The following is a 27,864-nucleotide window of genomic DNA, read 5'->3' on the forward strand; positions in this document are numbered from 1 at the left end:
ATCCTGATCCTTTGCAGATTAGGCTAATGTGTGTGGTTTTGTCTTAATTTTGTTAAAGAAAATGTGAAAAGCAAAACAAAAATTAAAAATTGGAAAAAGCCTATAGAGCAAGGATATAAAAAAAGAAAATACTTTCATGCAGCTGTATAATGTGTTTGTGTTTTAAGCTAAGTGTTATTACAAAAGAGTCAAAAATTAAAAATTAAAAAGTTTACAAAGTAAAAAAATTTCAGCAGGCTATGGTTAATTTAATATTAACAAAAGAAAAATATTTTTTATAAATATAGTATAGCCTAAGTGTACACTGTTTTTATTTTATTTTATTTTTTGTTTTTAGCTATTCTCTTCAGAAAAGCATGTACACTGTTTTTAAAGTCTACAGTAGTGTACAGTACTTGTCCTAGGCCTTCACATTCACTCTCTACTGACTCAGCCAGAGCAACTTCCAGCCCTGCAAGCTTGATTCATGGTAAGTGCCCTGTACAGGTGTATCGCTTTTTATCTTTATGCTGTATTTTTAGTGTACTTTTTCTATGTTTAGATATACAAATACTTACCATTGCATTACAATTGTCTACAGCTGCGGTCCCCAACCCCTCAGCCTCGTACTGGTATAGGTCTTTGGCCTGTTAGGGATCCGGCAGCAGAACTCCACCATGCAGTCCCGTTCCCACCCCAACCCCCACCGTATGTGGAAGAATTGTGACCAAGCAAAGCTTCATCTGTATTTACAGCTGGTTCCCATTGCTCACATCACCGCCTTAGCTCCGCCCCCCTCAAGCATGTCTTCCATGAAACCCGTCCCTACTGCCAAAAAGGTTGAGGACTGCTGACCTGCAGTAGTGAGTACAGTGACATGCTATATGTGTTTGTAGCCTAGGAGTGACAGGCTATTCCAAACAGCCTCGGTGTGTAGGAGGTTATACCATCTAGGTTTGTGTAAGTGCATTATGATGTTTGCACAGCAATGAAATCACCTAAAGACACATTTCTTAGGATGTATTCTACTCATTAAGTGATGCATGACTGTATAGAAAAAATTTCTGTGGAAATTCCAACTGCAGGCTGGATAAAATACATTAGCATTATGCTTTAAATAAAGAAAGAACTAACATGAGTATCTTCAATGAGCTAAGTATTACATTGGTTTAATCCTTACGATAGGCCCAAAAAAGTTAGGTTTCATTATCTGCAATTTCTAATCGTAGAAGTTAAGTAATTTGCCAAATGAAACAAAGTCAATAGGCAATTTCATAAGTTAGAATTTGAATCTAGATGTGCTTTAAGTTCTCAGCCCACGTTTTTTCCGCTATATCAAGAAGCTTGTTGGTGATGGGGAAGGGCAGATCATAACACCTTAAAAAACTATAGATATTATGTTCTTGCTTACTTAAATTTTGTGGAGTTAAACTTCTACTTTCATACTGTAAATTTTCAGTTTCCTACAGGGAAGTTTTTTTTTTTTTAATTTTTTTTTATTTTGGCATATTATGGGGGTACAGATTTTAAGGTTTCAATAAATGCCCATATCCCCCCCTCCCCCCAAAAGTCTGAGTCTCCATCATGACCATCCCCCAGATGGTGCACATCTCACTCATTATGTATCCTACAGGGAAGTTTTAAAGGTTCTATTTAGGTCGCTTGCCACATCTTTACAGGATGTCATGCCAGTACTGGCATTAATAGAATATTCATAGCTCTCCATTCTCTGGACTCCATGCCCAGTGCCTGTCATAGTGCCACCTTATTCTCTGGATTAGGAAGGGACCAATTTTCTTATATTAATTGGTAGGCAATCTCATCATTTATATTTCCCAGTTAACATGTTTGTTTGTGTGTTTGTTTTCAGGTATGCAGGCTATATAGATGTTAACAAGCATCTTTCATTTTCACTAATTCAAATAGATAAACAGCAGGTGTCCTCAGTTCTGTGTTGTGTCCTCAACCTTACATGGTGCATTAGCTCTGCCTTCATTAAATGCTAACACAGGATTCCCCACACCTCTACCTCTATAAACAAATAAACAAAAAATATCTTTCCATCTCTACGAAAAATCCTGCATATTATAAGGCTTCTTTTTCTTCTCATATGGTTATTTTCTATTTTCTATATTTTAGTTCATATATTTTATTTGATGATATCCCATTTAAGATTTTTAAGGTTGAGACATCATGTCTATGATCTCTAGGGTTTGAAAGTCAATTTCTGTACAGTATGTCACAGTCCACTTAACTTCACAAACCAAGGGCAGTCAATCCGAGCCTTGAAAAGTCACTTTCAGGTGGAAATTAAGCTTCTCTTCTTAATTGACTTAGATGAAGGCTTACTATTTCCAAATCTCTTAATTATTCTTATGATGAGTATTATGATTTAGTAGTCTAGATTTAATTTTCAAAGGCATTTCAACAGGAAACTCAACATCTCATCCTACATCCATCAAGACGCAGACTCAAGCCTAACTAATGCATCTACTATGTACACTAAAAAGGTGGGTGGTGGGTGGTGGTGGTGGTGGTGGTGGTGGTTAAGGATGTTTATGCGATCTGATTCTGTGTTGGATCAGTTCATTTTGATCCTTCACCTTTCTAAAGCATCCAAACCTTAGGTGTAGATTTAACTTCTCGCCATTCACGCCATCTAGTGGCTATAAATGTTATGTTTGGCTTTAAGGAAGATTCCTAATGACTGGGGGGCGGGGTACACGAAAAAACAAAACGGTTGGCCGCGACAATCTTCCTGTCTGTCTCCATATCACTTACTCCTCACACGGACACCTTTAGCTACTTTAACCATTTTAGATATGTGCCGCGATGCGCAGAGAGGATGAAGGGGACGCGCACACTCGGAGACGCACGCCCCTTGACGCTGACATTTAGAAAAGGGTTCCAAATCGTCCTGTCATTCCTAAAGGACGGGGAAAGGAGTTGTAGCAAGACCTAGACCGCGGAGACTGCCTGACTTTTTCGGCAAGTTGGACAGATGACATATTAACCCCTGCAACGTTAACGTCTGGTTTGGAAAAAAAAAAAAATCACAAGGAAGGAAGGAAAAGGCACTTAAAAATCCCGCCGCGGGGCTTTGCGGGTCTTGCCACCCAGTGACCCCCAGAAGACAAGCAATTCCTGAGCGTTCCGCTCCCCTCACCCTCCTTCCTAGCTTCTGTCGCTCTCTTTCTCCCCCTTTTCCCACGCTCGCCTGGGACCGGGACTCAGGAGGCAGAAGCGAGGCACCGGTCCCCTTTCTCCTCTCCTCCACCAAACCACCGCAGCCCAGCGCGTGAAGCTTCCCTTTGTTCATCCGAGGCTCGCTCTCCTCCCCCGGCAGATCCACCTGGATGCTCTCCCTCGGTGACATTTTGCGCCGGGGCCGGTGGGTGGCTGGGGTGGAGCGAGAGAAGCTCAAGGGGGCGGGGGCGGAGAAAGGTCAAGCCGAGGGAAAGGCAGGAGACGCCTTTCCCAACCTGCGTGGCGAGGCGTGCGCGCGGTTATTTATTTATTTTCTCCTTATTTATTGATCGCACAAGCAGAGCAGCGCGGGGAGCCCGGGGAGATGCAGGACCACCCACTGGCGGGGAAGCAGCGAGCAGCCCTCCCGCGCCCCCGCGCTGCCGAGCGCCTTCTGCCTCCGCGCTCGGACGCCAGCCCGTGCCGGCCCCGGCCCCGGCCCCGGCCCCGGCCCCGCGGCGCCGCCGCCGCCCGCCCCGCCGCCCCGCAGTCCCGCCGCCCCGCAGCCCCGCAGCGCGCCGGCCGGGCCCCCGCCACAGTGGCCGCGCAGTAACTTGGCAGGAGCGAGTCCCCTCCGTTCTCGCCTCCCCCGCACCTTTTGAACTTGTTGCTGCTGCTCGCTCGCCTGCGCTTGGCTTTTGGAAGGTGAAAAGGAGGAGGGAGGCACGGAGGGATGGGGGAAGGGGAAGAAGAGCTCGCTTGAGCTTTATTTATGCTCCCTCGGCGCATCGGATTCGGCCGCTCGAGAGCTGCTTTCTCTCCCTTTCCCTTTCCGGGGGCACGGCGAGGAGAAAGTCTCTATGCAACTCAGCCCCGGCGCGCACTTTGCCAGGTATGTACCGCGGGCGAGGCGCGTTCTGCGCGGAGGCAGATGCTGCTGCCGCCACGGCGGCGGCGGCTGCCAGCTCCCGGGCGCTGTAACTGTCACACTGCACCTGAGCTGAACTTGAAAAGAGAGTGAAGGGGCGATTGGGCGAACGCTCTTGGCAGACGGAGAGGGTGTTTGTAGACCTGGGGGAGGAGGATCTATTTTAACGCCCCCCACTGTGTCCACTGCACAGCACCTCCATCTCTGCAAATACGGAGTAGAGGAGTAGAGGTGGCAACCGGACCCCCAAAGAGAGACGTGGGGCAGCGGCTGTGACCGCATCTCCTCAGCTACAACAGGTCTTTTTTTTTTTTTTTTTCCTGAGACTCCTTTGGCGGGAAGGGCTACTTGGAAAGGGAAGGTTTGAAAGAGTGAAGACAGAAGGTGGAAGGGTTCTCTAATTCCTCAGAAGAATACTACTGGTGACTCTTCTTCGTCTTCTCTGTCTTATACTCCATGTACTGACCCCATATGATCCAGACTGTGTCAGGGGAGAAATCAGAGACACCTGTTTGAAGAAACTGCTGCATTTGAAATCACCTGTGTGCTTATTTGTGCCAGAGGGTGGCTTAGTCCAACTACTGGAAGAGGTTTGCTTAGGTTCTATTGGGAGTGATTGTTAGGACATTGCTTTTTGTTTTGTTTTGTTTTTTGGTCATTGTTCCAACTACCTGTCTTTGAGGGAAACTTGCCCTTCTGAGAACTGTGACTTCTCCAGGAGCCCTACCTTGGAGCAACAGTGGTACCTCCGGGCCACGTTTTCCAGTTTTGCTCGACGGGAGGAAGTGGGTGATTGTGGCTGCCTTGGTTGACCCACTGTAGAAGCCGGGTTACCCTTCTTGCCTCCACCTCAAGGAACCATGGCGGCGGGTGTAGCAGCGTGGCTGCCCTTTGCAAGGGCCGCGGCCATCGGGTGGATGCCTGTGGCCTCGGGGCCCATGCCAGCTCCCCCGAGGCAGGAAAGAAAAAGGACCCAGGATGCTCTGATTGTGCTGAATGTGAGTGGCACCCGCTTCCAGACGTGGCAGGACACCCTGGAACGTTACCCAGACACTCTACTGGGCAGCTCGGAGAGGGACTTCTTCTACCATCCAGAGACTCAGCAGTATTTCTTTGATCGTGACCCGGACATCTTCCGCCACATCCTGAATTTCTACCGCACCGGAAAGCTCCACTATCCCCGCCACGAGTGCATCTCTGCTTATGACGAAGAACTGGCCTTCTTTGGCCTCATCCCAGAAATCATTGGCGACTGCTGTTATGAGGAGTACAAGGACCGCAGGCGAGAGAACGCCGAGCGCCTGCAGGACGATGCGGACACCGACAACACCGGGGAGAGCGCGCTGCCCACCATGACCGCGAGGCAGAGGGTCTGGCGGGCCTTTGAGAACCCCCACACCAGCACGATGGCCCTGGTGTTCTACTATGTCACGGGGTTCTTTATTGCCGTCTCAGTCATCGCTAACGTGGTGGAAACAGTGCCATGTGGGTCGAGCCCGGGTCACATTAAAGAACTGCCCTGTGGGGAGCGGTATGCAGTGGCCTTCTTCTGCTTGGATACAGCCTGCGTCATGATCTTCACAGTTGAGTACTTGCTGCGCCTGGCCGCGGCACCCAGTCGATACCGTTTTGTGCGTAGTGTCATGAGCATCATCGACGTGGTGGCCATCCTACCTTATTATATTGGGCTGGTGATGACGGACAATGAGGATGTGAGCGGGGCCTTTGTTACACTCCGAGTTTTCCGGGTCTTCAGGATCTTTAAGTTTTCCCGCCACTCTCAAGGCCTGCGCATCCTGGGGTACACACTGAAGAGCTGCGCCTCAGAATTGGGCTTCTTGCTCTTCTCTCTCACCATGGCTATCATCATTTTCGCTACAGTAATGTTCTACGCAGAGAAGGGGTCTTCGGCCAGCAAGTTCACTAGCATCCCTGCAGCCTTCTGGTACACCATTGTCACCATGACAACACTAGGGTAGGTGCCCTTAAGGGAAATGGGGTGGAGGTTGGTTATGGGTGAGGTGATTTTGGACCCATTGAGGTCACATGACAATTTATAGGAAATAATTTTTTCTCTTTCCTAAATGGGTTTAGAATAGCGTTATCTAGACGGTTTGGAAAAACTCTTGATCTGTGAAATGGGTATGATACAGAGATTGAAGAACTAGGGAGTTGCTGGCAAATGTTGAGTATTGATGGGTGAAAGTGATAACTATACAAATTGTAGAATTCCTAAATATAGGAAAATACTGAAAAATATCTGTATGAGAATGTAAAGATATTATGACAATGAAAAACAAAATTTATGCCCAAATAAAGATACAAATATGTACAGCGTATATTGAAATGTGTAGAAAGTGCTACAGTGCAGTCCAATGAAAAGTTTCCATGTATATTTGAAGTGTTATTTTCACATGAATAGATACTTATGGTGTCTATTTTCCTTGTAAGACCCATAAGTCTTATTTTACAACATTGTAAAACATAGATGGTAAATATAATTATCAAAGAATTTTATAATGTATATATGCACATATTCATATATATGCACTTTACTTATGGCTGATAGGTTATGCAGTGTTTTAGAATATCAGGGCTGAAACTGATCAATTCTACAATATGCAGTTGAATGGTATTTGCAACATATTTAAAACTCTAGGTTCATAGTTTCAAAAAAAGAAGCAAATGACTGTCATCCACACATTTTTTTTAGAAGCTACAGATCCCATCAGGCAATGGGCCCACGCCCATTAAATGCACATAGAAGATAGAGCAGTATCTGGTAAGATTGATGGTCATCAAAGGCTGGTTGCATTATAAAATTTTGGGTCCTAATTTCCTTCTAGAGCTCTTTTGTGAATTCTTTTATTTTGCGGGTAATGACGTTTTGCAACCTAAGGGACATATTCTGAATTCATGTGTTTTTAAAAATAGACTTCTCCGGCTAGAATTAAGATTTTTTTTTGTATGGTAAGAAAAAGAAAAGGTGTTAAATGATTAATAATGTTAATCAAACTGCAGAAAAGTAGCAGCACTTTACATATTAGAGAATCTAATAAAATAAAATGGTTAGAGCCTTTTACTTTTATGAGTTCTTAGATAAGCCAGGGAGTAATGTTAGTGCCTTTTCTTCAGGTTTATGTTGCTATTCTTGCGTAGGAAATCAGTTCAATAGGATTTGGTAATGGCTGTAAGAAAAAAAGTTATTCCCAAGACTACTCTTTAAGTTTTGTGTTTCTGGTTAATTTAATTGGCTTCTTTAAGTGACATTGTGGTTAAAGTCAACTTAATTTTATTAGGCATATTGTGGTGTTCAGAATTGTTCATGTTGTCATATGGCCAATTAAAGGAATATTTTATATGGGAAGAATTTTTGGCTAAGTTAATTAAGGAATTATGGTAAAGTGAAATACAATGACTTAGGATTTTGATTTAGTCTCATATATTTTTTGAAGACATACTGGTACATTTTAATGAATGAGTTAGTGAAAATCTATATTCCACTGCTTATATTTCCCTTTTGTCCTGTTGGTAATTTTGTGACAGATTATGAAGAGAATGCAGAATACCTTAACAGTGTTGTTGTCTTTTTGTCATTTGAAATCATTATTAAAGACAATTGGGTAGTGCAAATCACTCTCATGACTTGACATTAAAATAAAAATGAGGATTCTATGTTAAGAGGAAGTAAAGGGAGAAATATTAAAAGGAAATACACTTTAAAATTTTGGTGTATGTGGCAGTGTTTTTCATGAGATATCAGTGAGTAATTTTAATGTTAATGCTATGCTGTCTATATGATTGAATATAGATTTTATAATGAACATTAATGAGATGCTAATTTCATTTGGCTAGAAGCTCTACACTAGACTTGAGGAGTTAGTATTATTTCAAAATTTGTTTCTTGAAATGACTTTCCAATTTTTTTTTTATTTTGGAATTTATTTTTGTTTTCAGGGAAAAAAGGAGGAAATGTTAACCATTAATGCCAATTTTTATTATATAAATAAAATGCTTAAAGGAATCTACTTTTTGAACTAATTTAAGAAACTAAATCATAATGTCTGAGTAATATCTATGCAGTGGATTTAGTTCACATGTTCCATAGGCACATGGATTAGAAGGAGTAAATATACAATTTCTCGGAATTTAAAAGTAAATGGGAGTTACTTTTAAGAATTAAGTTTCACTGAAGTTGAAAATTTTCATTTTCAGGAAATTAAGCCAATTAATGATCCTGATGGAATATATAATAGCAGTTATACTTTTGAGATGTAGAAATGTTGATGCAATCAAAATGAGGCTATATATGGATGTTTAACAAAGCATATACTTTATAATACAGGGAAGTTTCTTAGGAAAATGTCTTCGATTTCTCATCAAAATATATTTATAATACATAAATTCCCTGGAAAAATAAAGTCCTATAAACCTTGACTTTTGGATATCTTATCTTTATAATACTTCATTGTGACTCAACAGCATTATTTAAAAATAGAAAATATTAAAGAAAAGCTATTTCCTAACTATCTTTTACACTGTAGTTTTATACTTAAAGGATGAAGTATGAGATATAAACTTTCTGGAAAATAGGTAGTAGTTGGAGCTAATAACAAGCTGTATCTTAAAGATGATAAAGAATTTCCCATTATAATATCTGAGCTTTTTTTTTGTGGTGTTATTTTTAATGGAGCTAATGTTCCTCAATTAACAATAGTAGAAATGAAAACGTGATTATAGACATTGGTTATGAAAAGTTCCAGCTCATATAAACATTACCCACATGAGAAGAAATGACCAGGAGCTTTGTCATTCAGGACTGGCAGAATCATCTGCAGCATCTCTGGTAATTTTAGACAATATTCAGTTAGTTTTCTCCTCTGAAGAACACAGTGGGTCCACCTTAGAAGTATGGTGTATTCATCTAATATTTTTGCTCCCTGAAATATCAGATATATCATTATACTGTAACTTGAACTTACTTACTATATAAGCAATTATTTAATCTGCCAGCAAAACGAGTACTTTAAAATACAGTTTTAAGACTATCTATCCTCATTTCTTATTAACTAAAGTAGGAAACATCAAAATCACAATTTAAAAAAATCAATGAAAAAATGTCATTTTTTTAAAACAGTGTTAGTTTGAGTGGTCAAGTAGATATGTTCCTCAATTTTGTCCTTTCTTTCTCAGCATATTTATTGACTTCGTAGGGCTCTGAATTCCCTTTTTACTCATCTGGCTCCCTGTTTCATAACATAAACTGTCTTAAACTGCCTTTGTAGAAGAAGAACCTGGAACTCCTCTTTTCTCCTAAAATCTTTTGGAAGATGGTACCTAGTTATTATTTTCATTTAGACTGTAGTACTTAAATGTTGCCAAATTTAGAAAATAAAAAATGTTCATTGGTAATCAAAAACTTTTGTAAAAATACATTCAACAGGGTGGAGCTCCAGTTTACTATTATATATCAGGCTCATGACTTGAAAGTTAGAAGTGGTACCAAATGGCATATTAAGTAATTTGAGGACTTGTTATGTTAGGCAATATTTGCATTCTTGGTGATGATTACTAACTATTTAGAGAGTTTTTTTTTTTTTTTTTTTTTTTTAAAGAAGAGATCATGTTACTCCTAAGATAAAACTTAAGAACTTCAGACACATCATTTCTGTGGTCCATACCACTTCTTAATTTTAAAACAATGTTGTTTTAATTGAAGTTTTCAATATGGGAAAGAAGGTTGCTATGTGGCATTTCTATAAAGTTCATGTTTAGAATGAAATTTTGTGATTTTTAACTACATAAATCATATTTTGATTTTCAAAAAATTTTGGAAAACAAAGTTAATCTACATTATATAGTCATCTAAAACAAATATGACAGAATTACATCTTTGTTGCCAGAAAACTTAGTGTAGTTGCCTCTTTAATAAGACCCTCAAAATTATATCTATCATATTTCAATTTTTATAGGTTTGGTGAATTACTATTTTAAGAAACAATAAAAGCAAAATAATTTTTCACTGCAATTTTCTTAAAAATTTATCAGGGAAGTATCTTTTTTAAAGAGGCATCATTTGAGAAAATTTGTCATATAGATATTAATATATATGTTCATATCTATGATCCATGGCAGTATTATGTTATAAATAAATATTATTTGAAAAGAAGGTTAAACTTGTAAATAACAGTCTCCTGTTACCTGTAGATATTCTGGTAGTTTTGGGGAATGTTGGGAGTATATCTTACAGAATCATTTATGTAGAGACTTTCAATTTACCCAGCTATTAGTAAAAATGGATGGAATTCTTTTCCATTGTGCCAGCACCTATCCACAAGTACTGCTAAGTTGTTAATATAACAATCTTTAAAAGGTGGGAAGTACCAATTTCTTTTTCTGCTGAAGAGCCATACTGTGGGGTAACATCTGTATTTATTTTGGCATACTACAACATACAACGTATTTGTAAAAAGTTCTTTATAGAAAATGTTAGTTGATGGGAGTTGAAACTGAATATTTAGAGAAATGTAGAGAAACATTATGTATTTCCCTTTTAGCATTGCAAGTAACCAAATCTTAAGTGTTTTAGTCATTTTGTTTTAGTCATCATTTGAATTAGAGATAATATTTGACCTAGCATTTTTATAATATGTATATTTGCCCAGCATCCAAAACTTTAGTTGCTAGACAGAGAGGTATTTTAGAAAGAAATAATTGTGTCCTGTCAACCTAGTACCCTAGAGAAATTTCCTTATATTCTGTGTTATTCTTTTTTCTTTTCAGAGTTTTCATTTAGATTTTGGAATTACTTTATCTTATTTTACTTTTATAGTGACATAATTTAATTCTGAACTTTCCTCCTAATTATACGGATCTTTGAAAATAACTTACTGAAGTTCAAACTTCTTATTACTTGCTTTCTGAATTCCTGGTAGAACAAAACTTATTTGTTATTTACTTAAAATTTATAATTTTACACATGTAAAATTTTTGTGTCTTTCCCATAGTTACATAACTAAATAGCAGCAGTATTTTTTGAAATTTTATTTTTTACTCATTTTTTTTACTAAAGATCTTACAACATTATATCGAAATATGCTATAATAATTATCAGGGGGTTGCTGCTAATGCTAATGGATAAGAGAAGGAATAAGCTGGCTATTTAGTCCATTAATATAGTGCATTTCTCTCCTAGTTTTATTGTCTGTCACTCACTTTCTCCACATTCCTCAATATCACTGCTGGCTCTGCATTTATTTACACAGCACTAGGGTTTATCATGATAGTACCCGATTGATGTAACACAACTTTGTGTTCTTATCCAGTAAACTTTCAGGTCATTCAGGGGCAAACTACTGAATGGTGAGTATTTTACCTGGCCTGATGGAAAAGGAAGAAAATCAGTTATTTTTCTGTAATTGCCTAAAAGAGTTGGCCACTGAATTATTAAAAATGCACAATCTAACCTCTCTTTCATTGAAAGAATAAGAATGGTGAAAATAACACTCACTGAAAGGGAAGTATGATTTATCCATCAGAGCTATAATAATGAATTCATTCTACCTCCCCATATGTCTTATATTGCTTTCTGAGTATGGATGTGTGTGTGTGCACACGCATGTGTGTGTATGTGTGTCTGTATTAAAGCATTGTTCTCCGACTAGCTTCGAGTGTTAGATTTGATGGTATCAGATATTGTCTGGTATTGAAAAGAAACCCAGGGGTAAAACACCATTTCTGTGCACATATACAGTGTTCCTTGCTTTAGTAGATTCCATTTGAATGGTTTATCCTATAGATTTTTCCTTTGAGAGTCAACCTTTACATTGACCTTCTCATGAAGACTTCTCAACCTCCCAAGCCTACGTCATCTGTGGTTGGAATTGCACTTGCCACTTTAAATATAATTTATGGTTTTGCTATTTGCCTTCCTAACTAGACTGAAAAGTTTTTGAGGTTTGAGTGTATACCTTTTGGGAACTTATTACCTAGTTCAGTGCCAAAATGTAGGAGGATATCTATGTTAATGTGTTGCTGATCATGCTGTGAGGTGGTACCTGCACACTATGGAGAGCTAGCTCCTTAGCAATGGAGCTGTGCCATCTCAACATTATCAGTAATATATTAATTTAAGACAAATTATTTTGCTTTGTTCAATGTTAAAAGGATTTAAACTAATTATTTGAACATTTTGTCGTCTAATGTGCTACAATGAACCCTTTTTATTTTTCTCTTTTTACTGGGAAGGGCTATGAGACCTCCACTTTTTCATCCATGACTGATTTTTCTGCAAAGTTTAGAATTAATAAGCTGTCAGTGGTTCTCCTCTCAATCAGTATGCTTTCTGGTGAAGGCCAGGTAAATTGTAGACACCTCTGAGAAGCATATGGAAATACTTCATGACAAGTGAATCAGCACAGACATATATACTTCCTTCTCTTGCAGGCTCAGTTCTCTACCTACATATGAGCAACTCAAGCAGCCCATGGACCAAAAAGTACTTTGACAGCACTTCATCACTAGCAAGGTGTTCTATTTCTTGCACAGTAATACTCATTTATGCATAAAATAGAATTACTTAAAAATAGTCTATAAATGACATATAAGATAATGTAATCTCTGTCAGGAAGAAGTTCTTATTGTAAGGGATTAAAATACAGGCATAAAAATGTAAATATAAATGTAGGCACATATTCTGGCATAGTTCAATCCATTTTATTTTGCCTTAGGAATTTTGACAAGTCTGTTATGTAAAGATGATCCAAATCATAAAGAGTGTGGGGGGAGTAGGGAGTGACTTATCAGAAGTTAATAATGAGAAAAAATAATATTGGAAGAGTAGGATGACAGTTGAGTTAATGTCAAATAAGATGGGAAGGTTTTGTTCTAAAATTAAAAGGTCTCACCCTTTTTGCTTTTATGTGGACCTAATTCTTCCATCTTCCTCATTTTCTTCACTTTTAGGCATAATGGTAAACATGCTATTGGAAATCCAAAGTAATACCAGTAACATACACTCTCAGGAAACCAAACGTGGCTCACAGAGTTCAACTCAATCTAACAGACTTTTGTTGATTACTTGCTACACGTCATTGACCATGGCAGTAAACATGACGGCCAACTTCCTGACCTTAAGAACCATGGAGAACTAGAATAGTGGGAAAAGCAGAAAATAAATATATATATATATAATATAATGCCAGGTAGAGATGGGTGCTGTGAACTGAGTATATCTGGGTAAGAAGCCATTATTTTGTATAGGGGACAGATAAGACCTTTCCAAGGTGGCGACATTTGAGCCGATGGCTAATTGTAATGATATTTGAATGGAGGGCTTTAGAGGAAGAAAAAAGACGTATGTCTTCAAGTCTTCAACGAGGAGAAAGTTTGGTATATTCCACCTATGTCCCTGTAATTGAAGCAAAGGAACTAAGAGACTTAGTAGCAAGTGAAAGCTGAAAGGAAGTTTGGAAGAGATGATATAGGACATTGCAGACCCTAGTAAAGACTTCTGTTTTTATTCAAGATGAAAAGGAGACATTAGAGAGTTGTGAACATGGTAGGAATAGGAGATGATTTCTGTATTAAGAGGAGCACAAGCTCTGAAACATTTAAAACATTTTTAAATGGTCATGTTAAAATTAGCTTCTTTTTTTTTTTTTTTTTTTTGAGACAGAGTCTCGCTTTGTTGCCCAGGCTAGAGTGAGTGCCGTGGCGTCAGCCTAGCTCACAGCAACCTCAAACTCCTGGGCTCAAGCGATCCTCCTGCCTCAGCCTCCCGAGTAGCTGGGACTACAGGCATGCGCCACCATGCCCGGCTAATTTTTTTTATATATATATCAGTTGGCCAATTAATTTCTTTCTATTTATAGTAGAGACGGGGTCTCGCTCTTGCTCAGGCTGGTTTTGAACTCCTGATCTTGAGCAATCCGCCCGCCTCGGCCTCCCAGAGAGCTAGGATTACAGGCGTGAGCCACCGCGCCCAGCCCTAAAATTAGCTTCTTTATATATGAAATTTTCATCCTTCATTAGATTTGTTATACTTACCTTAGCTTAAAATTTATATCAAATTATTCATGAGATTGTCCCAAAATGGAGTATTTGATAATACATAATTAAATTATTACTCACTGACAAAAATAAAACTAGTTCAATTTCAAAAATAAATTCTGCATTTTCGCTGAAAAGGCAAGGCTTGTGCTTAATATGTATGGAACTATGTGGGAACTGAGGGTAATTATTTATTTTGAATATAGATTTGTGTACTTATAGTTGTCAATTATAATATTAGTGTCAATGATATCATATACATTTGAATTCTATTTAAAGGATTTTCATTCCTTTCTTTTTCCACTTTGTAGTTAGGTACATATAAATCCTCTCTAGGTGTTTTATCATTTTTTTGTGAGTTTGAAAGAAAAAAATAGCTTACATGTCTTAAAATCTGTGAAGATTGCCATAGGATACACATTTTCAACACAAATTAAATTTGAACCATACTTACAATAGACATATAATGAAAACTTGCAGAGGCAGTACTTTTATTGGAATCGTCATGCTGGAGAACTAAACATAATCATGAATGGATAATTGGAGAGACTTGAGTTTAGAAGAACAAAAATTGGATTGACATCATAAAAATATTTTTTAAAAAGTATATACTTTCCAGATAAACAGATTGTGAAAATAACCAGCCTGAACAATGTAGTAAGACCTTGTCTCTACAAAAAATAGAAAAATTAGCCAGGCATGGGGGCACACACCTGTAGTCCCAGCTACTCGGGAGGCTGAGGGAAGATCACTTGAGCCCAGGAGTTAGAAGCTGCAGTGAGTTATGGTCATGCCACTGCCCTCATGCCCATGTAACAAAATGAGACACTTTTTTCCAAAACATTGTGAAAATAGTTCTTGAATCTAAAAGAATTCACTGTGTCTTTTCACGTTGGCATGCTACTTCCATTAACACATCTGCCTTCTGAATGATTCTGCATCCTACCCAGAAGTTCTGTTCAGAAGCATGTTTCCTGATTATGCAAGCTAGGATTCATGAGAGCCATGGCAAAGGAAAGCGTCCTGGCATTCCCTGTCCTTTGCATGTGATAAAGTTGGATAATGACAGTTACATGCTCCTAATTACTCTCCTTTGTCTAGTTTGAATGGAAAATCAGTTTCCTTTCATCATGCTACAGAAATTGAGGCTATCTCACCCTATATCATCTTAATGCATTTTGGAAAAAGGAAATTCTTAAGCATATTGCTGTAGATAGCACTTTGAAACTTATAAAAATATTTCTAGTTCTTACCAAATGTGGTGTTTTGGGAATGAAAAATAAGCACATGCATTGTATTCTTCTTAAATCAATCTACAAGTAATGTATATTAGACACATTATGCAGCATAAAGGAATGTGCCCTGTACACTTTTTCTAATGTTTGATTTTATACTTTAGCCCAAAGGTATTAGAGTCTTGGAATTTTGACTTACAGGGCTCTTTAGAAATCATTTTTATAGAAACTTCTCAATTTATACTTGAAGAAACTAAGTTGGCATGTAGTCATGAAATTTATATAAAATCACAGAGTTAGTGGAAGAATTTACACTAGATTTCTGGGGGTGATTTGAAGTCTAATAATTTCTACAATCTTCTGGGATGTTCTTTTCCCCCTATGTTTCTTTCTCTACACTTATCTCCATCATTAACATATTAGAAACATAACAAAGCAATAACACCACATAGTGTATATGCAAGTTAAAAGTTTCCTCATAATTAAAACTCTGATAATGATTTTGTATTTTATGTATAATTTTTAACATAATGGGAGACTATGAACTAGTAATATAGATAAACAAATTCATTCTATAATAAGAAATTAAGAATATTGTTTCCATTGGTATTGCTTATGTCTTAATCTTTTTGAGATGGGTAATAAATGTAAGTGTAGCAATCACAACTTGCGTTTTATTCAACTCCATGATTTGTAGTTGGATGCTTTTTTATTTTTTTCAACCTGAAAATATTTACTCTGATAAATACTTCATTTATCTTTTCACAATGTGAAATATTTTATTAAATTCAACTATGCGTTTGAATTCAAGGGCGAACATATTCAAGTCGATAATAAGGAAAACATCAAACTTGAAAATACTTCATAAGGCTTTGATTTACTTATTCTTGTGAAATTAAAAATGAGGATTGAAATTTATATTCAATTGATTTTCTGATAATTTATTGTATTGTAAAATATTACATATAATTTTTGCAGATATGTGCAGTTAAGAAAGTATTCACATTATCTCCAGTAATATTGTTTACTTTATCAGAACATTGCTATAGTTAGAAAAAAATGTGCTAATTTCAAAACAGCTCATAAGCATTCAGAAAGGGATACGTCACTGTGAAATAGGATATAAGAATAAATGTGAAAAGGGAATGACTGCAGTTTCAGTAAATTCTTACTTATAGAAATTAAAATGAATATTATTTTCAAACCTTCATAGATAGTTTTGCAATTTTTTTCATATTTGCAATAGATGGCACTTAGTTTGAATTAACTTAGGGTATATACATGTTGATTTGTTTATCTGTTTTTCTTTAATACAGCATTTCTGCTTTTGGCATTAAAATTCCATTAATTTGATACAAAATGTCAAAAGATAACACAGTAAATATCCTATTACAAAGTAAAAGAATGTAATTTAGAAAATGGCTATAAACTCTTCTTTATGGAAATAGGACACTTTATTCAGCATTGGCATGGCCCTAGATTAGTGATAAATAAAGTGCCTATCAATTTTGCAAAGAATTTTATTATTTTCACTTAAAGAGTCCAAATACATTCGTAATCAACGAAATGAAAAATAAGATTATTTTATTTCAAAGAAATTAAAGGGGGGCACTTTTTTCAGTCAAATTACAAGTGTTGGCAATACGTTCTGAAATACACTATGTTAAGCCAAATTCTGAATAAATTAAGAAGTCACATTCCTCATTATTTCTCATATTATTCAGTGCCCGATTTTTGAATCTGTACATATTGTTTTACCATTATTAAAATATGTGTGACTGTGCAATATATACTCAAATATACATATTAGGAAACACAACCACAAATATACATCAGTACAAAATGTGTAGATATATAAATAAGTATTATATACACATACATATGTTGATATAAATATATATGTATATATACATACAGACTTTGCCTCTTATTTTTCCCGGAAGATTCAAAATAAACTGTTGATGATAATACTTTTAAGAATATCTGGATTTGTGGGAAAAAACCATTTGATATTTTCTATTGCACATTTCTGTGTTTTTTTAACATTAGCCTATAAAACTTCTGTTAAAAGAGGGCTCTCTGGCAACACTTGGAGCCTTTTTATTTTATATTTTTCTCTATAAAAACCTTACTAAATGTGATTTAAAATTATATGTCTATGCCTTCTCCTACAATAACCCTTTGATGATATACTTATGAATATCTTAAATATATAGGGTAATAGATAAGAGACTGCCTATATTTAAATACCAGCTCTCTAATATGCCAGCACAATGATGTTGGTTAAGTTACTTAAACTCTGTTTGCCTGAGATTAAGAATAGGTTAGGGCTTTTAAAAATATTAACTGTAAATATGTAAATTCTTAGAACATTACTTTGTACATAGGTACTGTAGGAAGGATGGCTATTATATTGTTGTTATTAAATATATAATATTAAATACAGTACTAATGATAATACCTATTTCTCTTTCATATGAAAAAGTCTTTAGTGAGTTATACCAGTAGACAATTAGGTAGGAAATGATTGTTGAAGAGTTGTTGATTGATGACATACTATAAATCAAGTGGCATTTCCTACTTAGAAATTGGAACTTTGAGTCACTATACAAAACTTTTTTTAGGTTGAAAAGTCAATGTTTAATAAATTTGGGTTAGCAAATTCTAAATCTCTGGCAAATTTATTTTGAAGTTATGTATATAATCATTCTTTTATTACTTTTAACTCTGCCCATTTCAAAGATTTGTAACAGTTTACTGTCAAATAAACCAAAATGATTACATAAACAAGTGTCAAGTATTAAAGATGAAGAGAAGATGATGGAGAATACAGATTATATTAAGTAAAGCATTACTGAGCATAAAATAAGCTCTGAATTTCCTGGTAGGCATAGAAAAGAAGGAAAATGTAGTATGTTTTACCACCATTTAGCCAAGAAAAGAAACTATCATATGTCATGAAGAGTTTTTTAGAAGAGTAAGGTCTAAGACAAATTTGTGATGTAGATCTTTATAAGCAGGTTGTTTACTAACATAATGAACTGTGGCTGCACCAATAGTTTCACAAGATATTTAAAACTATTTTCGATTTGGCCATATCATATATAAATTTTTATAAAGCAAAGTAATAAGATTATAAGAATATAAAGATATTTTAATAGGAAATATAAATATAAATAATCTAATCAAAATAAATAACTCCTTAAAATTAAAATATTCCTATATAGAGTTTAACAAACCTAGAGTGACATTTCTTAGTGTAGGATTAAGGACCACCAGGATTCAGATGACCTGAGATACTTATTAAAAATGAATATTCTGTGGATGCACCTAAAACAGTTTAAATAGTCTCTGGAGGTGAGAACTGTGACATCAGTATTTTCCCTTCTCACATCAAACTTAAGAACCACTGATCTGGAAGAATGCATACTCAGGGTATCTCTAATATTATCATCCTATGTTGGCTTGAGCTGAAAGTCTGAAAAAAGGTACAAACAAACCATTTGAAACTATGATCTAGAAAAAGTAGGCAAAGTGTGAGTTTTTGGTTTTATTTATTGGCTACAGATAGAAATTCAGAAGTCTTGAACATAGGTTATAAAATGGTATCTTATTGGAAAAGCCATATCCTATCATGTGCTAACAAGGTTTCAGGGATAACAACCACTGGTCTCAGAGTTCTGGAGACCAACTGGCCTAAAGAAAATACAACTGTTTCCTTCTGGGAATTTCTAATAACATTGTGAGCTTTTAAAGTTACTGATTTCCTAACATGGTCAAGGATAGGTAAGCTAAATTTACCTTAGTGGAGACACAAGATAATGGACCAATGGATCATAATAAAAATAGAGAGTTGGATTAAAGAAGCCTCTGAGAAAGGGAAGAGCTTATAAAAAATAAGATAGCACAAAGTATAAAGATATTTTAAATCTCATGAGACTAGAAATCTCTTCGGGTGCATTTTTAATTTTTTTTTCTTTTACTCTTTTTTTCTTTTATATAAGGAGAAAGTTGATTTGAAAAGATTTATGTTCCAAAGAAGATAATTTTTAATCACACGTAAGGGATTTCAAATGTTCAGGACCTAAAGATAGAAAACAAATTACTGATGGATTCTTAGATTATCATTACACATAGGAGAAGTTTTATGTATTAATAAAACTCCACGGAATGGCTGATTTGATGTTGACATTTTTAATTGGCTTTTCATGGATGTTAGCTTGTCCAAAATGACTTCATGTTCTTTCCTGGTAGATATATGGAAGTATATAATGAACCTTTTTTTCATGAACTCCAGGTACTATGAGAACTGTCTTTTGAAAGGCTGATTGAAGATTAATATGTCCAGGAATTGAAATTCATTTCCTTTTTTGGAGGATGCTGTCTGATTAGCTATGGTTACAGGATTTTTTTTTTTTTTTTTTTTTTTGAGACAGAGTCTCACTTTGTTGTCCAGGCTAGAGTGAGTGCCGTGGCGTCAGCCTAGCTCACAGCAACCTCAAACTCCTGGGCTCAAGCGATCCTTCTGCCTCAGCCTCCCGAGTAGCTGGGACTACAGGCATGCGCCACCATGCCCGGCTAATTTTTTATATATATATCAGTTGGCCAATTAATTTCTTTCTATTTATAGTAGAGACGGGGTCTCGCTCTTGCTCAGGCTGGTTTTGAACTCCTGACCTTGAGCAATCCGCCCGCCTCGGCCTCCCAAGAGTTAGGATTACAGGCGTGAGCCACAGCGCCCGGCCTGGTTACAGGATTTTTGAACATCAGGTTTGGTAAAAAGAGGAAAGCCATAGTCAAAAGGTATAATCCAATTATAGATTGGGTAAATAATAATCTCATGCAAACTAAAATGTTACTTCAGGAGGCCTGACATAACGTTTTGAAATCTGGATTTGAAATGAAGTTAGTTAGATGCAGGTTTAGATGTAACTTGGAAGTCAGATAAGTAAGGAAGGGAGTCTTATAAATGCTTTGTAATGCTTCTCTTTCTGAATGCAGTACATGTGGGAAAAAGGAAGAGGAAAGAGAGACAGAGAAAAAAGGAAGGGAAAAGAAAGAGAGGGAGGAATGGGGAAGAAGAGGAGGAAAGAAAAGGAAGGAGAGGGAGAGGTGTAAGGACATTATCTGATTCTTATAATGGAGCGAGGAAAAGAGTATATATTTATTGAGTCCCTGTTCTGTAGCAGGCACCATTCCATAGACATAAGCTGTGTTATTTTTTCACACTGTGCATTGACTGTTTTGCCATATTTTGATTCCCATTGACAGGAGGTATAAATAAAAATAAGCTAAATAATTACTCAATAAAATTGGAACCATATGTAATGCAACCAATAAAAGACCACTCCACTAAAAACATGTTTAAGTTAAAACTACCAGAGATAACAAAATACGTTTTTAGTTAATAGAAGAAGCTAGATCAAAACAACAACAACAAAAACAAAACAAAACAAAACAAAACAAAAAAAAACAAACAAAGACAAAACATAGAACATGGTGTCTGAGTGTCTGAGATTTGATATATGAAGTTTTTCTGGGAGAATACCAGAGAAGTTTCACCAAAAAATTCAGTCTCATGTCCCTGATCAGTTATCCCAATAGAAGCACCTTATGCTTCTATCAAAGATCTGAACTTTGATCCACAAAATAAATAAGTCGTCTTATCTTCCTACAGAAAGGATCAGTGGGTTTGCCAAGAACAGCAGCTGTCCTTTCCCTGTACCTTAGGCCAAACATAAACATCAGCTAAATACTATACACACTGTGTTGGAAGTTCTGACCTGCAATCTAAATCTGAAATATTAAAAACAAAATAGCTTGCAACTGTTAATCCAAGATCTATTTTGATTGGATCTATGATTCTTGTTCACCTTATTTTAGGTGATTTAGAAGAATCTATTTTATTAAAGAGTAACACATACAATTAAATTTTAATGAGTAGTTTATAAGTTCATATTGTTGTATTTCTCTTTATTTGTAGTATCCTTAGGAACCAAATAAGAAAAAAAATCCATAGTTTTATAATGTTTTATCTGGAACCTTGTTGTATTTGAGGTGCCTCAATATGCCTGCTGACAGAGTTCTCTCTTCAAAGAACCTCAAACTTTAGCTGAAATCTCCCTGCAGGTTTTATAACAATGCTTATTCGAACATTGCTTTGTGGATCACAGATACTGAATAAAGATTTTTTTCTTTTTTTTTTTTTTTTACTGTAGAGTTAAAGGTCCACTCAATTTTAGGAATTTATATCACTCATAATACTTTCTACTTACTCCTCCTTCAACTACACATCCTCTGACACTCAAAAATCTACATGCAGAAATAAAATGCCCACAGATGCAAAGTCTTCAGTGTAACATACATTAAAAGAGCTGCATATGAAATTAACTTTTAGGATTTTGAGACTGTTTTGAAATGCTGATTCATTCCTCTGTGAAACTATTTTCAAAATACTTATTCATTCTCTTCAACTATTGAAAGAAATCCTCTACATTTCTGTGCTACTTCCCTCATCTCTGTGTTGTTGGCTCATAGCTATACATGTCTGTCCTGGACCGTTCTTATTATAATAGCTTCAGACAAGAATTTCCAGATTTATGTCAACAGGAAATATTATATCCTAGGCTTTTATGGACAATCAGCAGAAGAAACGGCCATATGGAGAATTTTTCCAAATCTAATGCAAATCCATTATACATAGAATATTGTCTACCTAGCACATTTCTCAATATCCCATGCATTAAGAGCTACACATATCTATATCATATATTTTTTTGTATGCCAACTCTATTAGAATTTGTATGCTTCCTGATGTGACTGATGAGAAGAATTCTCAGGCATATCCAGGGTCACCAGGAACGGGTGCTGTGATCAATTAGTGCTGTCAGCCATGGGTCGGGGGTAGATAGAGGAGAATTTCTTTATCTGACATAAGCAAAATCTCAGCAGAATAAAAATTCAGAGTATATTCTGGGCACAGTTAGTAGATTTATTTGGCACTCAAATATCTGTTGAATATTGACTGAACAAAAAACTGGAATCACTTGTAATTTTTTTAATCTTAATAAATTTTACTGTGAATGGATGTGAAAGTAATTCCTATAGCACAAATAATAATCCCTTCATTTATAAATTATATTTGTTCTTGTATTTGTATTTTCACTTTTCTTATATGTTTTGTCCATCATAAATGATCAATAGATATGCATGGAATAAATGAAAGAATAAATAAAAAAGTGCTTCTGAGTATATAAAAATTCAATCCATTTATGGAGGTAGATAAATATAATTCGAGCAGGAGAATGGAATAGATTGCATTAGATGAAATTTGAATATTAACATTGAAGTCCCCTATGTAGTCTGTGATATATGACATAACATTACTTTACCCTTGTAGTACTGTTCTCTATAACTATCTCTCACTATCATTTTAAGATTATTATGTATTAATAATTTGTGAAATTCTGGTAAATTAGGTGTTTTGTATCATCGAACAACCTGAACATTATTGTTTAGCAGATACAAATATGATGCCCAGAAATACAGAAAAACAAATGCACAGTCATATACAAAACTGAGCAAGTAAACAGAGAATTCAGATTTCAGTTAATGCAAATTATCGACTATTCCAGTGTGCCAGCAATATACTTGGCACTATGAATAAAATATATAAATGTGAGTGATTAAGTTGTGTGCAGATCTGGGATTTTAAACCAAAGAACTGTGACTTTAAGTTTTGGCTCTTATCACTGGCTGATTCTACAGAGCCTGAATGCAATTTAAAAATATATTTATGTTTGTATGGTATAAAATTTTTGAGGAACTATTTAGTGCTTTGAAATGAACAATTGCTTGCTTGAGTTGGAAAGAACAAATGTCACCCATCAATTGTTGTAGTCAAGTTGGAGCCCAAGGGACTTACGAAATTACAAGGACATCTGAACATGATTTTTCTTGTACCAGAGCCTCCTTTCCTTCTTTTAGACCTATACTAGCAAATGGGGAAAAGAACGCTATGATGCATCTAAACTAAATTTTGAGCCAATATCTACATCTGCTGTTCTTTCTCTCTCTCTCTCTCTCTTTTTTTTCTGAAACATAAATAATCAGTATTTTTCCTAGATGGTTTAAGATTTCTTGTATCTCTTTTAGTTTAAATGATGCACAAATTGATAAATAATGTATTACCATTGAGAACATCATATATTTGTTGTACTATAAATCTGTCATTTTCTAGATAATTACATTGAAATATATTCAATGACTATTTAACCACTGTAAATGTTGTAATTGTAGTTTGAAAGACATTTCTATGATAAGAAATTGATTTAAATTAATTTAAATATTACTTATAAATTAGTTAAATACTACTTTTAAATTTTCTTAGTGCCCATGTTCCCTTTGTCCTAATTAACTTTCTTTCATTTGCAATATTATCCACATCTTCTTTGATTTCATTTTGGTGGTAAGTCATATTTTATGGTGCTGACATAGAGTTAGTGATGTGTTTCATAGATACAGACACTTAAGTAAGATTCTTCAAATGGATAGTTCTTTATATGCATAGAAGCACAGAATCTCGAAATTAGAAGTTTCCTTGCAGGCCACCACATTAAAACTTCTAGCCATTTAAAGTCTGTCCTTCTACTACAGTCTCTACGTTTATATGACCTTCTATGAACTTTTCAAATATGCTGTGTAATTGGAATCTTAAGGCAACCTATTTCCTTGCAGCACAGCTCAAATTTTTATTAAGCTTTTAAAAAATTGAGCTGAAATATACAACTTCTACCTCAACCATTTATTCAAATTAGGTATTGTGAGGTTAAACTGAAAATGTTGTCATTTTCACATTCTTTCCAGGGTGGTACTTTAAAAAAGCTTTCATTTTTCTCCTTAAGCTTTTCCTTGCTGTGGTTAACTTCCCTAAGTCATTCCAAGTTTTGCTGTATAATGTGATTTCTTGACCCTCTCATTGGCTTCATTTTCTGTTCTCTGAAGCTGATCTAACCAGAAGAGAGTACACTGGAATCATCACCTACTATGGCACCAATGCTATTATCTCTGAATAGATCCTAAGTATCTTGACTTGTATCAAGCTTGTGATAAAATAACAGATCTTTTATTTTTACTGGGAATGCTTAAAAACCTTTTATTTCTCCCATTTCCTTATGCTGTTGATTTATCTTATTTGAAGATAAACTCTACCAGATTTTTTTTTTTTTTAGTTCTTGTTAAATTTTATTCTATGAGCTAATGAAAATGCATTGTTTTTGTGTTACCTTGCTACATGGCCTAGATGTTTAAATTAGTCCGTTTAATTGTATTATAAAAATGAAATGAAACATACAATAGACAGTATTCTTCTGGAAAAGCTATAAAGGAGTCTCCTCATCAATAGAAGAGTTTATCCAGATCATTGTACCTGAAAGCATCCACCCAGTGAAACAAAACATTTATAATCCAGTAGAGAAGAAGAAAAGAAAGTATATTACAAATTCTAATTGAATTGTTCTGGCACCCATAGATTATTCTGGTTTAGTTTGACCAGAGGCTGCAGATTATTCAGGTTTCTGATGATTTTCCCTTTACTTTCCGGGAGGCTCATTAGTAATGAGCCTATTAAGACAATTGGGATGGATAGAGGAAAAGGGTCAGAGACATGCAGCTTTCCTGTTTCTCTTTGGTCAAATTCATCCAAAGAGATGAAATGACAGTTGTCATCACCATCATCATCATTATTATCATGATCATCATCACAGACGCTCTCATTTAATGAGTAATTACCTAGAATCTGTCTTCACTATACTCAGCTCTGCTTTACATACATTGCCTTTGATGACATGTGAATCTATAACAGAGGTGTTACCTTTATTTCACAGGTAAACAAATGTGACTCAAAAATTATTGAAATGTTCCGTCTCCAAAATATGCATTCTCTTCAGAAACATAAGCTCAGAAAGTTTTTATATTTGTCAAAAAATTAGTAATTGTAATGTCAACTGTCATTCTGGAGGTAGAAACACTGTAGAAAAGGCTTGGTTCAAAGGATGTCAAGACCAGCAATGACGAAACTAAATCTGCTGCTCTTGAAGTATTTTTATAGTCTATCGTAATAGAGTATTCTAGTCATGTGTTGATTTGTGATTTGTAAAGTTTAAGATTCCTAATTTAAGTCATTCAAGGATGAAAAAACAATTCTCAGCACAGCTATTTTTAAATAGTTTAGTGAAAAGGTGAGTAGATCTTGGAGTCTTATTTATTTTGTCTTATTGCAGAAGGAAAAAATCATCTGAGATGTTTTCTAACATCTTCTGTTTGAAGTCATCTAGGCATCACTGGAATAATATGTGACTGGATAAAATGTATATTAATTATAGCAGGGCGGATTGATTATGTCACTACTTTACAAGTGGAGTTTATATTGAGACAAGAAGTTAGTTATAGATTCTTATCTGACTTTCTTACTGATCATGTCAGCAATAATGGACATAATATTAAGTCTGAAAATGATGTCAGCTTACCCTTAATAAATGGACAAACAACATTTTTAACAACCTAATTTTTTTCTTTTATAATTAATTTTATTTATTATAATGTCTTTCATTTATAGAATTGTTAGATTTGATTATAATTAGTGCCATATACAATAAAAAGTTATGATTACAAAATACACGTTTATAAATACATTTTTATCTAACTTAAAATTTAGAGAGAACAGACATATAGGTTATAGCAAGCATCTTAGAATGATTTCAGAGTTTACTGAACATTAATGAAGACTGGATTTAAATTCCTATAATGATAGAATTTTTAAAACTCATCAATATGATAAAGATTTGCAAGAAAAATATGCTTGTAAGGTAAACAATTTAGCCTATTATTGTATATTTACTTTTGTTATATATATATGTTTGTGTGTGTGTGTGCACACACCCACATACAGACACACACACACACATATATATATATATAAACAGTATATTTGCCATGTATCTATGCTTACATATCTTATTCTCTCTCTTATATTATAATCTCTTAGAGATCAGGACCTGTATCTAACTTAATTTGTTCTAATATTCTGGGCATTGAATACATTCTTTTGTAGAGCTTTATGTTAGTTTTGATGAAAATGCACAGTATTCTATTTATAAAGGGGCATTATCTTGACTTGTAGAAAATGATTTTCAATATGTAGCACTAAGAATTCATATTGATGCCAAGGAAGCAAACTCAATAAAACATCAGTTTAGTTCAGCTTTGCCTGCAAGAATATTATAATGTTCTGTTTCAGTAGCTATTAGAAATTATCAAGATTCTTGTCTTTCCTTTATTCAGCAAATATTTGAGTGCCTACACTGGACCATGCTCTTGCTAAGTGTTAAGGATACAAAAATTAATAAGATATATTTTCTGCATTCAGAGAATATGCCATAGGGTAGTCTCTCTCTCTCTCTCTCTCTCCCCTCCCTCTCTCATACACACTCACACACATACACACACACACACACACACTATACCTTACAATGCAAAGAGTATGATAATAAAGTTATGTCAGGAAATTATGGAGTTCAGGGAGGGAAACCTAATCTAATGAGGAATTTCATAGAAGGGTTGCTAATGGTAAGTCCCGAACAAACTATTAATATTTAAGGATGAATAGGGGCTATCAAGAGGAATAGAGATGGAGAATGAGAAGAACATTCCAGATGGATGAACTAGTGAAAAACGAAAGGATAAATAGAATATTTTAGCAATAATACTAATGTTAGGTTTTATGTGTTTTATACTTACTATGTAGTAGCAACTGTACTAAAGTTTATAATGGATTCTATAATTTATGCCTTACAATGCCATTATAAATTAAGTGCAGTTTTATCACTGTTTTGCAGATTACGTAATGCAAACTCATGATCCAAACGTAGGGGAAGCTAAGATTCAGATGCAGGCAGCCTGACTCTAGAACCCTTACTGTTGAGTACCTCTGTACAGTCTTGCCATTTTGAGTTGGGACATCTGGACAATTCTGAGTGGCTATAAATTATTTCCCAAGACAGGATTCAAAGACATTTGGGCTGGAGTCCCTCAGCAAATGTTAACGGGGATTTTTGATGTAAACACTGAATACTTAATTATAATCTACAATTTGAGTACTTTTCTAATGTATAGTATTAAAAATTTAAACCTATTTTTCAGCATCAAAAAGTTTAGTATATCTCCTTTTACTGCTGCAATATTTAGATATAGTCATTCAGTCTCTTTTCTGCAGGGTCAGGATTGTATTCATGTATGGTATGTAAGAAATGTAAGTGTTGCATTTGTGCTTGACGTTTTTCCAACTTTGGAAAGCTGTGTTTTACGTATCTCGCTTTTCCAGTTGAAGTATTTGAGGTCATATTTCTAATTGTGACTTTTGTCGTACAAATTTTCACAAAGATTCTAAGTGCTGGATCTCATTAAGTTTAATTCCTAGGACCATGGAGA

General features: G+C 35.5%; 1 protein-coding gene across 1 annotated transcript in view; it reads left to right on the plus strand.

Moving 5' to 3' along the window:
* Nucleotides 1–2,516: 2,516 nt before the first annotated feature.
* The window catches only part of KCND2 (potassium voltage-gated channel subfamily D member 2), a 457,916-nt gene continuing 432,568 nt past the window's right edge, over nt 2,517–27,864 (plus strand). Inside the window, exon 1 of the mRNA XM_020289756.2 lies at nt 2,517–6,068. Within this exon, the coding sequence (XP_020145345.1) occupies nt 4,954–6,068 (1,115 nt within the window). The 5' untranslated portion in view covers nt 2,517–4,953. The remainder of the gene's footprint in view (nt 6,069–27,864) is intronic.

This window comes from Microcebus murinus, chromosome 9 (assembly GCF_040939455.1).
Source record: "Microcebus murinus isolate Inina chromosome 9, M.murinus_Inina_mat1.0, whole genome shotgun sequence".
NCBI lineage: Eukaryota > Metazoa > Chordata > Mammalia > Primates > Cheirogaleidae > Microcebus > Microcebus murinus.